Raw genomic sequence first — 16,760 nt, 5'->3', positions numbered from 1 at the left:
AATATCTCCTATAAATAAAATGTGAAAATCCTTGATAAAATACTGGCAAACCGAATCCAGCAGCACATCAAAAAACTTACCACCACGATCAAGTAGGCTTCATCCCTGGGATCCAAGGGTGGTTCAACATATGCAAATCAATAAACATAATCCATCACATAAACAGAACCAATGACAAAAACCACATGATTATCTCAATAGGTATAGAAAAGCCTTTGATAAAATTCAACAACCTTTCATACTCAATTAACTAGGTACTGATGGAACATATCTTAAAATTATAAGAGCTATGTATGTCAGATGCACAGCTAATATCAGACTGAATGAGCAAAAGCTGGAAGTATTCCCTTTGAAAACTGGCATAAGACAAGGATGCCCTCTCCCACCCATCAACATAGTATTGGAAGTTCTGGCCAGGGTAATCAGGCCAGGGTAATCAGGCCAGAGAAAGAAATAAAGGGTATTCAAACAGGAAAAGAGGAAGTCAAATTGTCTCTGTTAGCAGATGACATGATTTTATATTTAGAAAACCCCATCATCTCAGATCAAAAACTCCTTGAACTTATAAGCAACTTCAGCAAAGTCTCCGGATACGAAATCAGTGCAAAAATAACAAGCATTTCTTTACACCAACAATAGTCAAGCAGAGAGCCAAATCAAGAATGAACTCCCATTTACAATTGCTACAAAGAGAATAAAATATTTAGGAATACAAGTAACAAGGAATGTGAAGGACCTTTTCTTGGCTAACTACAAACAACTGCACAAGGAAATAAGAGAAGACACTAACAAATGGACAGAAATTCCATGATCATGGATAGGAAGAATCATATCCTGAAAATGACCATACTGCCCAAAGTAATTTATAGATTCAATGCTGTTCCCGTCAAGCTCCACATTTATTTACTTTCTTCACAGAACTGGAAAAATCTACTTTAAGTTTCACATGGAATTAAAAAGGACCCGATATAGCCAAGGCAATCCTAAGCAAAAAGAACAAAGCTGGAGGCATCACGCTACCTGACTTCAAACTTGTTTGGTTACAGTAACCAAAACAGCATGGTATTGATTGGTACCAAAACAGATATATAGACCAACGGAACAGAACAGAGACCTCAGAAATAACACTACACATCTACAACCATCTGATTTTTGACAAACCTGACAAAAACAAACAATGGGGAAAGGATTCTCTATCTAACAAATGGTGCTGGGAAAACTGGCTAGCCATATGCAGAAAACTGAAATTGGACCCCTTCCCTACACATTATACAAAAATTTACTCCAGATGGATTAAAAACTTCATTGTAAAACCTAAATCCATAAAAACCCTAGAATAGAAAACCTAGGCAATACCATTCAGGACACAGGCATGGGCAAACACTTCATGACTAAAACACCAAAAGCAGTTGCAACAGAAGCAAAAATTGACAAATTGGATCTAATTAGACGAAAGAGCTTATGGTCAGCAAAAGGAACTATCCTCGAAGTGAATAAGCAACCTACAGGATGGGAGAAAATTTTTGCAATCTATCCATCTGACAAAGGTCTAATATCTAGAATCTACAAGAAACTTAAATTTACAAGAAAAAACCAACCCCTTCAAAAAGTGAGCGAAGGATATAAACAGACACTTCTCAAAAGAAGACATTTATGTGGCCAACAGACATGAAAAAAAGCTTATAATCACTGGTCATTAGAGAAATGCAAATCAAAACCACAATGAGATACCATCTCATGCCAGTTAGAATGGCGATCATAAAAAAGTCAGGAAACAACAGATGCTGGAGAGGCTGTGAATAAATAGGAATGGTTTTACATTGTTGGTGGGCGTGTAATTAGTTCAACCAATGTGGCAATTCCTCAAGGATGTAGAACCAGAAACACTATTTGACTCACCAATCTCATTACTGGGTATATACCAAAAGAATTATAAATCATTCTACTATAAAGACACATGCACAAATATGTGTATTGCAGCACTATTTATGATAGCAAAGACATGGAACCAATCCAAACATCCATCAATGATAGACTGGATAAAGAAAATGTTGCACATGTGTACCATGGAATACTACTCAGCCATAAAAAAGAATGAGTTCATAGCCTTTTGCAGGGACATGGATGAAGCTGGAAACCATCATCCTCAGCAAACTAATACAGGAACGGAATACCAAACACCACATATGGGAGTTGAACAATGAGAATATATGGACACTGGGAGGGGAACATCACACACTGGGGTCTGTCACTGGGTAGTGGAAGAGAGGAGGTAGAGCATTAGGACAATTTCCTAATGCATGCAGGGTTTAAAACCTAGATGACAGATTGATAGGTGCAGCAAATCACCATGGCACATATATACCTAAAACAAACCTGCACATTCTGCACATGCATCCCAGAACTTAAAGTAAACTAAAAAATAAAAGATAGAGGCCTAAGAAAGCTGCCCTTTCCCTTTCCCTCATGTGAGGATGCAGTGAGAAGATACTGTTTATGTGGAATGCGTTCTTATCAGGCTCAGAGTCTGCTGCCACCTTTATCTTGAACTTCCCGGCCTACAGAACTATTAGAAATCAATTTCTGTTGTTCATAAGCTACCTAGTTTATGGTATTTTTGTTATACCAAGGTGAATTTACTATGACACCACCCATATGCATCTCCTCAAATCATACTTAATCTTTGAATAAAGGCAATATCAAAGTTCATACTTTCACCTGGTGCAACATAACTATCCTGCATACAACTAAAAATGAACCAACCCTTTCCTCAAAAGAGGATGCCAAATCCTTGGGTGATGTTTATTCTCATCAATATTCCTTAGCTTAAACACTGTGATGTAATGTTAGCAATACTTAAATACTATGATGCAGAATAAGTATATCTTATGTTATCTGATAAGGTGATAAGGAAGAAAATTATATTTTCTAATATTTGCATATGGATTTTTGCTTATATGTGTATACACACATATTAATAGAAAATTAAGGAAGAAATGCTTATGACAATTACAGTCTTTTCTTTAGTTGATATCACATGGTCATAGCTGGTATTTATAACTATCTTTTCCCATGACCCATTCCATATCCCCTTTGCCCTCAACAAGTATCTCAGATGATTTTGATTCTTTACCTGGTGAGGGTGACTCAAACCTTCCATCCTGAAGTCTGGGCCATTAGTAATCCTGCTTGAATTGGATTGTTGTTTTCGTTAGCTTTAATCACAGAGCATGGTAATATTAAGAGCTACCCGAAGGGATCTCCTGTATTTCAGACATACACACTCACCTCCACTCTAGTGTAACAGTTTAGTTTCCTCTTGGTAGTCAGGATCAGTTTTTCCCAGCCAGCACGGTAACTCCTTTCTTGGCCTGCTAATTCAGAGGCATGTGGTACCCAAATTGGCTAGGTGGCAGTCTCAATTTCCTGTTCGGTGGGTTTATTACTGTTTCTCTGGATGGAAACATTCTTCCCTTTGAAATAAAGACCTCTAGACAAGCAGAGCATAAAGTCACAGGGGCAGAAAGGAGAAATTTTGATAGTGTGTCTCTAGGGTTGTTAGTGAGTGGTGCCATCCTCATTTCCACTCCTTGATTCCTACACCTATGAATCCTGGATATGAGAAAAACAGTACCATTTTTTGGACATGGATTCAGAGCATATACAGCCTCCTGAAGAACCTTGCCTCAGCTTTGCAGGGTACTGGCACTTTGCTGGTACCGTAACAGAGTCTTCAAAAGTATGTTCCACTTTTCTGTCAAACCAGTTGCTTCAGATTTTGGGAAGCACTGTAAAACTAATGAGTTTCATGAGCATGGGCTTATTCCTGTACTTCATTTGCTATAAAGTGAGTTTCTTAATCAGAAGCAATGCTGTGTGGAATACCATTATGGTAGACAAGGCATTTTGTAAGTCCTTGAATAGTAACTTTGGCAGGAACATTGCATCCAGGGAAGGTATATCTAGATCCAAAGTAAATGTCTATTCCAGAAAAAAAAAAATACATTGTCCTTCCCATGATGAAAGCTGTTGAGTATAATCAACTTGCCACCACGTAGCCAGCTGGCTGATTACTCTGCAGAATGGTACCCCATCGGAGACTCAGTGTTAATCTCTGCTGCAGATTGAACACTCAGCAATGGCTATAATAGTTGGCCTTAGTGAGTAAAAGTTCATGCTGCTAAGCCTATATTTAACCTCTATCCCTGCCACCATGGCCACTTTGTTAATGAGCCCATTGGATGTGATAGGGTGGCTGGGCAAAGAGGCTGACTCAGTTTGTCCAGTGTGTATACATTTGCTTCTTTTTAAACTCCTTCACAACTTTCTTTCATTTGTTCCATAACATTTTCCTTTAGTTGCTTGTGTCCTTTATATTCTTTTCATGGGCCATTTTATCAGCTATTTGCTAAGAGCTGGTGACCTTTATATATTTACTGCAAACTGTTCCTCAATATATATTGAAGATCAACTCAGTGTCAGGTACTCCTTTAGATATTGGGGTTATATGAAATGATCTCTGACCTTAGAAATTTACATAAATTATTAAAAATTATTATTATTTTGAAAGAGGGTCTCGCTCTATTGCCCAGGCTGCAGTGCACTGACATGGCCATAGCTCACTGTCGCCTCAACAGCCTGGGCTCAAGCAGTTCTTTCCTGCCTTACCCTTCCAAGTAGCTAGGACTACAGGCATGCACCACCATGCCTGGCTTATTTTTAAATACAAATTATTAAATTTTGTAAATAGTAATAAAAATTTATAAGTTCCAAAATGTGCTAGAAAATGATTACTGTCTTGGGGTGGGGGAAGTAAAGGTAGAATAGGGTAAAGAGGAACTGAGAATGCTGAGGGTAGGTATAGCCAGTTTGCATTGTTGAGTTGGGTGTTAAGGATAGCCTTCATTGAGAAGGTGAGTTTTGAGCAATAATCAAAGGTGGTGAAGCAGTTAGCCATGAAGAAGTCTAAGGAACTGTATTTTGTGGCTGGCATGTTCAAGAATCAACAAGGAGAGTTAGATCTAGAGTAGAGTGAGCTAGGGAAAGAATGGCAAATTGGGAAAGAAAGTTAGTGAGGTAATGGGTAATGGATTAAGTATGGCTTTGCAGGGTGCTAAAGGACATCTGCTATACTATGAGTAAAAAGGTTAGCTTTTTGAGGTTTTTGAACAGAAGAGCCACATGATCTAAACTATAGTTTCAGAAAGACTGGCTGCAATGGTGAGAATAGAATGTAGGCTGGGAGAACTCTTAGGTGACTATTATAATAATCCAGGCAAGAGATGATGGCGATTTAGATCTAGGATAATAGCAATGAGGGTAGTCATATTTTGGATATATTTTGGAAGTAAAGCCAACACAATTTCTTCATGGATTTCACATGAGTGTTGGAAAGCTTTCAGAGAAGACGAGTGTGTTAGTCTGTCCTTGTATTGATGTAAAGAAATACCTGAGGATGGGTAGTTTATAAAGAAAGGAAGTTTAATTGGCTCATAGTTCAGCAGGTTGTACAGACATGGCACCAATATCTGCTGCCCCAGTGAGGAAGCTTACAGTCATGGTGGCAGATGATTTGGGAGCAGGCGCATCACATGGCAAGAACAAGAGCATGATTGGAGGGAAGTGCCAACTAAATCTTGCATCAACTTAGAGCAAGAACTCATCACTAAGGGATGGTGCTAAGCCATTCATGAGGGAGCCACCCCTATGATCCAAATACCCAGCAGGACCCACCTCCAACCCTGGAAATTATATTTCAACATGAGATTTGGAGGGGACAAACACCCAAATCATATCAAGGAGAAACCAGCAAGGAAATAGAAAAGGAATGACCAGAGAGATAGGAGGAAAACTGTGAGAATATGATAGACTGGAAGTCAAGGAAAGAAAGTATATTGAGCCCCAGAGAATATCTCCTGTGTTAAATGTTCTAATAGATAAGATGAGGTCTGAGAATAGACCATTGATTTAGCAATGGTAATTTCCACATTACCAAATTAATTTTATCATATCTAAAGTTAAAACTCTTTGTCTTCCACATGTTTACTTTCTGGGTTATGTCTAATTGCCTAAACATTAGAATCCATGCATCTCTTACTCAGAATTCTGTGCATTTTCAGCTATTCTAGGGAATGAAAATCAATTCAAAAATCCTGGTAAAATTGTTGAGTAATTTTGCAAGATTCTTTTAAGTTGTACTGAGCAGTTTGAGTTTTATTCTATAAACGATTGAAGGTTACAGATAACATGAAAAGGTTTATATTTACAAAGATAACTCTGGGTCAGAAATGACTCTAGAAAGAAAAAGGCCATAAGATACAGACACAAAGAAAAGTTTCTGGAATTTCCCTATCTTAGCTATTTTAGGATGAGTGTTACATTCCCTTACTTATTTGCTGTGTGTCATTTCCCTTGGTTATTCAGTACTGCAAGTCAAAGGATGAAATCTTTCTGCTGACTTATTTACTATTAAACTAAATCTATAGTAGTATTTTCATATCTTTTAAAATAGGGATTAAGTCTCTTTAAGTGTTAAAGAAAACTGTGCTATTACAGCAATGATGTTAATGTTTTAATGATATTAATTAAGTTTATGGTTCTTTATTCTCTGAGATATTTAAGAATATTTCTTGACTCAGCATGGTGGCTCCCACTTGTAATGCCAGTACTTTGGGAAGCCAAGGCAGGCAGAGCACTTGAGGTCAGGACTTCAAGCTCAGCCTGGCCAACATGGTGAAACCCTGTCTCTACTAAAAATACAAAAAAAAATTAGCCGGGCATGATGGCGTGTGCCTCTAGTTCCAGCTACTCAGGAGGCTGAGGCAGGAGAATTACTTGAACCTGGAAGGCGGAGGTTGCAGTGAACTGAGATCACACCACTGCACTACAGCCTGAGCAACAGAGTAAGACTCTGTCTCAGGAAAAAAAAAAAAAATTAGCTGGGTGTGGTAGCAGAAGCCTGTAATCATAGCTACTCAGGCGATGGGGTTTCAACATATTGGCTCGGCTGGCCTTGAACTCCTGACCTTGTGATCCACCTGACTCCTCTTTCCAAAGTGCTGGGATTACAGGCATGAGCCACCATACCCAGCCATTTTTATATTTTTGGTAGAGGCAGGGTTTCACCATGTTGGCTAGGCTGATCTCAAACTCCTGACCTCATGATCTGCCACCCTCATCCTCCCAAAGTGCTGGCATTACAGGTGTAAGCCACTGGGCCCAGCTGAGACTCTGTCTTAAAGAAAAAAAAAAAAGAACATTTCTTAAGTCTTTTTTAATCAGATGTTTTCTATATAACCTAAAAGTACTTTATATTTGGTTGAAAATATTTAGATTTCTAAGTAGCTATTTCATGGCTTTATGGGATAGAGATCTGATTATGTCCAATTTCTACAGGTATCTTCTCTTAATGGATCTCCAAGATAGAAATGAAAAACTCTTTTATCGAGTGCTAACATCTGACATTGAGAAATTCATGCCTATTGTTTATACTCCCACTGTGGGTCTGGCTTGCCAACAATATAGTTTAGTGTTTCGGAAGCCAAGGTATGTCAACTTTTATTTTAAACGCAACTTATGTCTTTATTTTTGTAAGTTTTTTGCAGTAATTTAAAATTCTCTATTATAATTTTAAAGTTGACAATGAAATTGTATATATGTATGATGTACAGCATGCTTTGAAACATGTATGCATGGTGAAATGGTGGAATCAAGCTAATTAGCATATGCATTATTTCACATTCTTATCATTTATTTGGGGTGAGTACAATAAAATCTACTTTTAGCAATTTTCACATATATAATAAATTATCCTTAGCAATAGTCACTAGGTGTCTTGAACTCATTCCTCCTATTTAACCGTAATTTTGTATCCTTTCACCAGCATTTCCCTAATCCTGCAACCCACTGCCCCTACCCTTCTCCTATCCTCTGGTAACTACGCTCTACCACTATGAGTTTGACTATTTTTGGGTTCCACATGTAAGATTACGTGATATTTGTCTTTCTGTGTCTGGCTTATTTCACTTAACATAATGTCCTAAAGGTTCCTCTGTATTGTTGCAAATGGCAGAATTTCCTTCTCTTTAAGGCTGAGGGGTGTCATAGTGTATATATGTACCACATTATCTTTATCCATTTATCTGTTGATGGACTCTTAGCTTGATCCCATATCTTGGTCATTGTGAATAATGCTGCAGTGAACATGGGATTGCAAATCTCCTAGACATACTGATTTCATTTCCTTTGGAAACGTACCCAGTAGTGGTATTACTAGATCATATGGTGGTTCTATTCTTAATTTTCTTGAGGAGCATCCATACTGTTTTCCATAATAGGTGTACTAGTTTACATTCCCACTGAATAGTGAATAAGAATTTCCTTTCCTCAGGATCCTTGCCAATCCTTATCGTTCATCTTTTTGAAAATAGCTGTTCTAACAAGTGTAAGGTAATATCTCACTGTGCTTTTAATTTCAGTTTCTCTGATGATTAGTGATGTTGAGCAATTTTTCATATACCTGTAAGTCATTTTTATGTCCTCTTTGAGAACGGTCTATTCCGGTATTTTGCTCATTTTTAAAACAGGTTATTTGTTTTGTTGTTATTCAATTATTTGAGTTCCTTATATATTTTGAATTAATCCCTTGTGAGGTCTATAGTTCACAAATATTCTCTCCTATTCCACAGTTGCATCTTCACCCTGTTGACTGACTCCTTTGTTGTGCAGAGCTTTTTAGTTTATTATAATTCCATGTTTATTTTTGCTTTTACCTATCCCACTGGAGTTATATCTAAAAAAATCATCACCCAGACCAATATCATGTAGGTTTTCCCCTAAATTTTCTTGTAGTAGTTTCACAGTTTCAAGTCTATTCAAGTACCTATTGAGTTGACTTTTTAAAATATAGTGTGAAGTAAGGGTCTAATTTCAGTCTTCTAACATATGGAAATCCAGTTTTCCCATCACCATTTAATGAAGAGACTGTTGTTTCTCCATCATATATTCTTTTGACTTTTGTAAAAAATCAGTTGACTGTAAATGCATGGATTTATTTCTGAGCTTTCTATTCTGTTTCATTGGTCTCTGTGTTTGTTTTTATCCTGGTACCAAGCTGTCATGATTACTATTAACTTGCAGTACATTTTGAAATCAGGTAGTATGATACCTCTAGCTTTGTTCTTTTTGTTCAAGATTGCTTTGGATATTTTGAGTCTTTTGTGGTTCATATGAATTTTTTTATTATGCTTTTCTATTTCTGGGAAAAAAATGTCATTGGAACTCTGATAGAGATTGCACTGAATCAGTAGATCTCTTTGGGTAGTATGGTCATTTTAATAATATAATTCTTCCAATCCATGAAATGGAATATTTTTCCATTTATTTGTGTCTTCTTCCATTTCTTTCAGCAATGTTTTGTAGTTTTCAGTATATAGATATTTCACCTCCTTGGTTAAATTTATTCCTCAGTATTTTGTTTTTTGGTGGCTATCATTATTATTATTATTGTTTTGAGACAATATTATGCTATCTAGAGTGTAGTGCCATGATCTCATCTCACTGCAACCTTTGCCTCCTGGGTTCAAGTGATTCTCATGCTGCAGCCTCCTGAGTAACTGGGATTACAGATGTGTACCACCACACCCAGTTTATTTTTGTGTTTTTAGTAGAGATGGAGTTTCACCATGTTGGCAAGGCTGGTCTCGAACTGTTGGCCTCAAGTGCACCCACCTTAGCCTCTTAAAGTGCTGGGATTACAGGCATGAGCCACCACGCTTGGCCTTGGTAGCTCTTATTAATGGGATTGCTTTTTTGATAGTTTTGGATAGTTTATAGTATATTTGAAACATTACTGACCTTTGGATGTTGATTTTGTATCATGCAAATTTCCTGAATTTGTTTATTAGTTGTAACAGTTTTTTGTGGAGTCTTTAGGGTTTTCTATATATGTGATCATATTGCCTGTAAACAGAGACCATTTAACTTCTTCCTTTCTAATATGGATGCCTTATTTTTTTTTTCTTTCACTTGCCTAATTGCTCTGGCTAGGAATTCCAGTACCAAATTTTCTCTCTAGATTTAAGATTTGGCTAGGTGCAGTGGCTCATGCCTGTAATCTGAGCACTTTGGGAGGCCAAGGTGGGCGGTTTACAAGGTCAAGAGATCAAGACCATCCTGACCAACATGGTGAAACCCCATCTCTACTAAAAGTACAAAAATTAGCTGAGCATGGTGGTATGTGCCTGTAATCCCAGCTACTCGGGAGGCTAAGGCAGGAGAATCACTTGAACCTGGGAGGCAGACGTTGCAATGAGCTGAGATCACACCACTGCACTCCAGCCTGAGCGACAAAGTGAGACTCCTTCTCAAAAAAATTTAAGATTTAAGATAATGGAAAGTATTTCTAAATCAATTTGGGTTCCCTTTTACAGATAGTAAATGAATTTTTTCGTTGTTTTGAAAGAAAGTAATTGGCCGGGTGCAGTGGCTCACGCCTGTAATTGCAGTACTTTGGGAGGCCGAGGAAGCAAATCACCTGAGGTCAGGATTTCAAGACCAGCCTGGCAACATGGTGAAACCCCATCTCTACTAAAAATATAAAAATTGCTGGGTGTGATGCTGGTCACCTGTAGTCCCAGCTACTAGGGAAGCTGATGTAGGAGAATTGCTTGAATCTGGGAGGTGGAAGCTTCCGTGAGCAGAGATTGCACCACTATATTCCAGCCTGATGACAGCTGGATTTTTTTTCTGTTCAGCTCAAAAAAAAAAAAAAAAAGGAAAGTAATATTGATCATAATTAAACTTACCTTTGATATGCTAATTGCCACTATTTTATTTATATGTGTATATATATATTTACAAGTTAAAGACACCACATTTTTCTGAAATGAGAATATTACTTTTTAAATTAAGTCAAAATTAAATGATCTTAAAGTAGCTCTTTTGCTCTTTTTCTTAAATGAACTAATATTCACCTTTGAGGTGCATAAAATATAGAACACAATTTTTCTGGCACTATTTATTCATTACATTAGTTTCATTACTTTCTGAAACCAGAAACAATTGAAATAAATAAATATTAATACTTTTAACAACAGCGACAACAAAAGGTCAAGTTGAATATGTCTGTGCTACTTTTGGCTCTGAATTTAAAGATAAAAAAGAAATGTTTAAAGTATGTACCGCAAACGCGAAAGCCTATTGAAAGTACTGTCCTTAAAAGGAATATTTCAGAGGCATTATCTGAAAAAGATATTGAATGTGGATTTCATGTGGCCATATTGATGTAGTGATAATATTTATCATACTTGTGTTGCATTACCCTTTCTATAAAGAAAAGAGTTGGCCACATCATCCCTTTATATAAAGAGACTAATTAAATAAGTATCTATAGATGATCAAAACTACATTAAAAATGTGTATTGATACATATTAAATGTACATATTTTGCAGGTATATGTGATAATTTAATACATTCATATAATTTGTAAAGATAAAATCAGTGTAATTGGGATATCTATCACTTTAAATATTTATCTTTTGCTAGAAACATTCAGATCATCTTCTTCTAGCTATGTTGAAGTATACAGTAGGTCTTATTTCTTCTATCAAACTGCATAATAAACTACATTAATAGCACACATGCATGTTATATTGATATAATAGCTACATTAACAATGAATACAGTTTTTTAATGGAAGAACAAGAGTTAGAATTTACTGTTAATTATGTTGCAAAGTAATTGTTTTCTGGGTATATAAGAGTATTGTTTTAACTATACAAATAGATATTCATTACTGAAAAAATAAAAAACAAATATTCAGAAGGAAGGAACTTAAAAATGCCTAATGTTGTCATACCAAAAAATCCTGACAGACACAATACAATTTTCCTTATAGATGAAGGAATTATACTGTATAAGCTATTTCTTGCCTTACTATAGGCAAGAAACCTACACTATTTTTCTTATAGATAAAGCCATCATATGATATAAACTATTTCTTGCCTTACTGTCTTCTTTGAGGAATGTATCATAAACATCTGGGCTTGTCCAAAAATATATTTCTACATAAAGAAAGAATCTTAATAAAAGCATAATAAAAGCCTATTTTAAATTCAAGGATGTTTATTGAAAGTCTGTTTCTGTGAGATACTAAGTACTAATAATGATAAGAAATGTGTAAGAGCTTAAATGAAGTATTTGGGTTGAGGTTGATTGAAATCTCAATAATAGGGTTTTTTTATGGCTGAGCACAGGGGACTTTATTAATGGTACACAACAAGGTGGGGCTCTCTAGGCTCCTTCCTCTTCAGGGGGTCTGCATGGAAACTGAGGAGGGGAGATTCTCAGTGTGGTGGGGGACTGAATGTGGCAGGGACTCTCCAGCAGTGAGGGCCTCTGTCTTCCTGTCATGTTCTCACTGGGGCTGGTAGTTTGGGGGTCTTACTCCTTGGAGGCCATGTGTGCTGAGGTCCACCACCCTGTTGCTGCAGCCAAATTCATTGTCATACCAGGAAATTAGCTCAATGAAGTGGTCACTGAGGGCAGTCCCAGCCCCAGCATCAAAGGTAGAAGAGTGGATGTTGCTGTTGAAGTCAGAGGAGACAACCTGGTGCTCATTGTAGCCCAGAATGACCTTGAGGAGGCCCTCCGATACCTGCTTTGCCACCTTCTTGATATCATCATATTTGGCAGGTTTTTCAAGATGGCAGGTCAGGTCCATGACTGACATGTGGGCATTGGGGACACAAAAGGCCATGCAATTGAGCTTTCTGTTCAGCTCAGGGATGACTTTGCCCACAGCCTTGGCAGTACCAGGAGAGGCAAGGGTGATATTCTGGAGAGTCCTGTGGTTGTCACACCGCACTTTCCCATAGGGGCCATCCAGAGTCTTCTTGGTGATAGTAATGGTGTGGACTGTGGTCATGAGTCCTTCCACAATACCAAAGTTGTCATGGATGACATTGGCCAGGGTCACTGTAGTTGGTGGTATGGGAGGTATTGCTGACAATCTTGAGCTGTTGTCATACTGCTCATGGTTCATATCCATCACAAACATGGAGGCATCAGCAGAGCGTGCAGAGATGATGACCCTTTTGATTCCTCCCTGCAAGTGAGCCCCAGCTTTCTCCATAGTGGTGAAGATGCCAGTGGACTTCATCATGTACTCAGTACCAGCATTGCCCCATTTGATTTTAGAGGAATCTTGCTCCTGGAAGATGGTGATGGGATTTCCATTGATGACAAGTTTCCTGTTCTCAGCCTTGATGGTGCTGTGGAATTTGCCATGGGTGGAATCATACTGGAATATTTAGACCATATAGTTGAGGTCAATGAAGGGATCACTGATGGTGACAGTATCCACTTTACCAGAGTTAAAGGCAGCCCTGGTGACCAGGCACCCAATACAACCAAATCTGTTGACTCCAGCCTTCACCTTCACCATGATGTCTCAGGAGTGCAGCTGGCAATGAATGAGAAGATATGGCTGTCTGTCAAATGGGAGGAGCAGAGAACTGCAACAATTATTTTCTTGAAAGCTTTTACTGTATTAGATGGTTTTCTCAGGCTTAGGATACTTTGGTGTGCATATTTTCCAAGAGAAGAAGAGACAGACATATAAAATAAGTAAATTGTCTAGAATGTTTGAAGGTGATAAATGGTATGGAGAAAGAGAACAGGAAAATGGGGATCAGGGGTGTCAGTTGCTTTTCAGGAGGCAGTTGTAATTTTAAACAGAGTGGACAGTGTAGGTCTCATTGGAAGATGATATTGGAGAGTTAGGGAGGGAGTCATGTAGATACAAGTGGAAACATTCCAGACAGAAAGAACAGCCAATGCCAAGGCCCTCAGTGGGAACATGTCTAGAGACTAGGAGCAGCATGGAAACCAGTCTGTCTGGAGTGGAGCGCGCGCGCGAGAAAGAGAGAGAGAGAGAGAGAGAGAGAGAGAGAGAGAGAGGAGTTCACATAGATAGGTCAATGAGGGGGTATCGATCTTAGGGTTTCCTGTAGGCTATTTTGAAGAACATTGGCTTTTACTGTTAGCTAAATGTAAAGCCCTAAATGGTCTTATGCAGTTACATGACATGAGCTAATATTTTTAAAAAGAGCATTTTGGTTGCTGTGTTGAGAATAGACTAAAGAAGCAAAAGAAGAATCAGGGAGCCTTGTTAGGAGGCTATTACAATAAACCCAGTGAGAGATGATGGTGGTTCAGATTAGGAAGGTAGTAATGGAATTAGAGGTAGGTTTTAAAATCCAGATTCTGGATAAAAATGAAGACAGTCACAAGAGCTTTCTGTTGGACTGAAGTCTTCCTAGAGTAGTGATTGAAAGTATGGGCTCTATGTAGAGTAGGTAGCCTGTTTTTACTTACTGGTTTTGCCACCCGTTGTTGTAGTCTGGTGTAATGTATTTAAGTTTTCTGTGCTTCAGTTTCCTCATCTATGAACTGGGAGTAATACTACAGCCTGCCGTATCTTATCCATATTTTTAAATTCCAAGACTTTGAAAACGAATCTCATTTTGGACAAAATGTAAAAGAATCTCATTTTGGACAAAACCTGATGTTATCCGAAATCACTGGTAGAAGTACCAAAGACTATGTATAGTCTCATCAGCCAGCAGTAAACTGGATTTATAAGACTATAATAGTCTGTTTATCTCAGTGTCATTTGTTTTTCTGTAGATGTATTAATGTATTTGATTATGGGGGCTTTCTTAGAGATAAATACATTTATATACATAAACATACAAGTATATATATTTGTGTGTGTGTGTGTGTGTGTGTGTGTGTGTATGGGGGATGGTTAGGGAGGGGGAGAGGAAGAAATGGGGAAGACGGTAAAGGTAGGAGAGCATTTGTGGCAAATGCTTACAAATGTTGAATCTAGGTGAAGGTATTGGTTGGTTGTATTATTCTTTCATATTCTTTCAACTTTTCTGTAATATTTGAAATTTAAGTAAGTGAATGTTTTACTACCAGAGAAAGTGAAGTTTCTAATTCCGTTTTGGTATGATCTCTTCATGGCAGTTTTCTGTCATATTGCAAGTTAGTGTGTATATTTCCAGTAAGATAATTATGGCTTCTCCTATAATAATAAAAAAACTGTTTGAAATTATGTTATGTAGCATAAATTTAAGTGTTATATTTGATTAGAAGGGGATTATGGATTTGTGAATGATGAATCTTCGATTAGCATATAGATAAATTTTATTTTTAAGCCAAAATGGAAAAATGTCTAGTAAACCTTATATACTAAAACAGCAGGTATTTTAAGACATTCAGAAAGTACAAAGGAGAATTATACCTTTTATTCTATTAATACTTACTGTGTTTGATTTTGGTGGTAGCACTTAGGAACATAGTGAAAATTAAGGGTTAATAAGTACTTCAAGTACTGAGCTTAACATAGTTACAGTTATATCTTTTGATCATACTTTTAAATATATAATGTTGTGATACTTTTCTGTGGCTGGATGTTTTTTAATTTTGAATATGGCATTAAAATCTTGCTAGGTATCCAAAAATAAATTCTCGTATGAATAACCCTATTTCTGCTTTTTTCCTAAATGTCTGCTGGAATATTCATTTATTGGTTTTGTGTGAAATTTGTCTTCTCTTTGGCATAGATACTTTGTGTGAGTTTTTCAGATGTCATAGATAATCATTTTTAAGAATATTTTTGGGCTTGCTTAGATTGTCTTGTTCCCATGTGCCCATACCGTTTTAATTCTTGAAGAATTTCCAGTGTTTGGTAGTGCCATCTGCTTATGTCAGAGTGCCTAATTGTGATTAATTCGTACATAGAGGTGTGATTTTTGGAAGTTACAGACAATTTTTTTTTTGTATTTTTGCAGACCGCTGAGCTTCTTTGTTACTTAAGTTACCTGTATTTTGTGAAACTTTTTTAAAGAAAAGTTTTGTGCAAATTGATAATGCAGGTATATGTAATGGATAGCTAAAGCAGATTAATATAATTTCTTTGGAAATATTTCTACTTACTATATTTTTGCACTGCATTTCCTAAGATTTATCTCCCTCTCTTTGAGTTCTGATTAGCTACATATTATTATACCATGTATTTGGAAATTATTCATGTTCCTACTTTTGATATTTCTAATGTTCTATCAAGATATGCTTGATCTCTCTCTCTTTTTTTTTTTTTTTATATTTTACCATTCATTTTGTCTCAACTAGATTGTAAGCTTCCAGAGAAAAGGGATTATATTTTATAAATTATTCTTGTATTTCTCAGGCTATTTAGACTTAATACCTGGTTGGTGTTCAATTAATATATGTTCCTTGCAGTCTCATAGAAATAATAACTTAGAATTACTTTATTCGTTCACTCACATAGAAAAATATAAAGTACTCATGTTCTTTATTTCTCCTACTGTTTAAGCTTATAATTCTAACAGGCAAATTCTCATAAGTAATAGATATTAAAGAAATTGGACATACTTCAAGGAATCAGACTGTGAGGACATGAAATATTATTATTATTATTATTATTTATTTTTTATCTTTGAGATGGAGTTTCACTCTGTCACCCAGGCTGGAGTGTAGTGGCACAGTCTCAGCTCACTTCAACCTCTGTCTCCCAAATTTAAGTGATTCTCCTGCCTCAGGCTCCCAAATAGCTGGGATTACAGGCATATACCACCATTTCCAGCTCATTTTTGTTTGTTTGTTTGTTTTGGTAGAGATGGGGTTTCATCATGTTGCCCAGGCTGGTCTTGAACTTCTGGGCTCAAGA

The 16,760-nt window shown here is 37.0% G+C and overlaps 1 protein-coding gene across 2 annotated transcripts in view; it reads left to right on the top strand.

Moving 5' to 3' along the window:
• Nucleotides 1-16,760, top strand: part of ME1 (malic enzyme 1) — a 274,752-nt gene that overhangs the window by 30,693 nt on the left and 227,299 nt on the right. For both annotated transcript variants that reach the window (XM_002746772.6, XM_078369643.1), the window contains one exon: nucleotides 7,396-7,545. In XM_002746772.6, coding sequence (XP_002746818.2) covers nucleotides 7,396-7,545 — 150 coding nt within the window. The remainder of the gene's footprint in view (nucleotides 1-7,395; nucleotides 7,546-16,760) is intronic.

Source organism: Callithrix jacchus, chromosome 4 (genome assembly GCF_049354715.1).
Source record: "Callithrix jacchus isolate 240 chromosome 4, calJac240_pri, whole genome shotgun sequence".
Classification (NCBI taxonomy): domain Eukaryota; kingdom Metazoa; phylum Chordata; class Mammalia; order Primates; family Cebidae; genus Callithrix; species Callithrix jacchus.
Note: the sequence above shows the minus strand (reverse complement) of the source record. Positions and strands in the feature narration are given on the sequence as shown.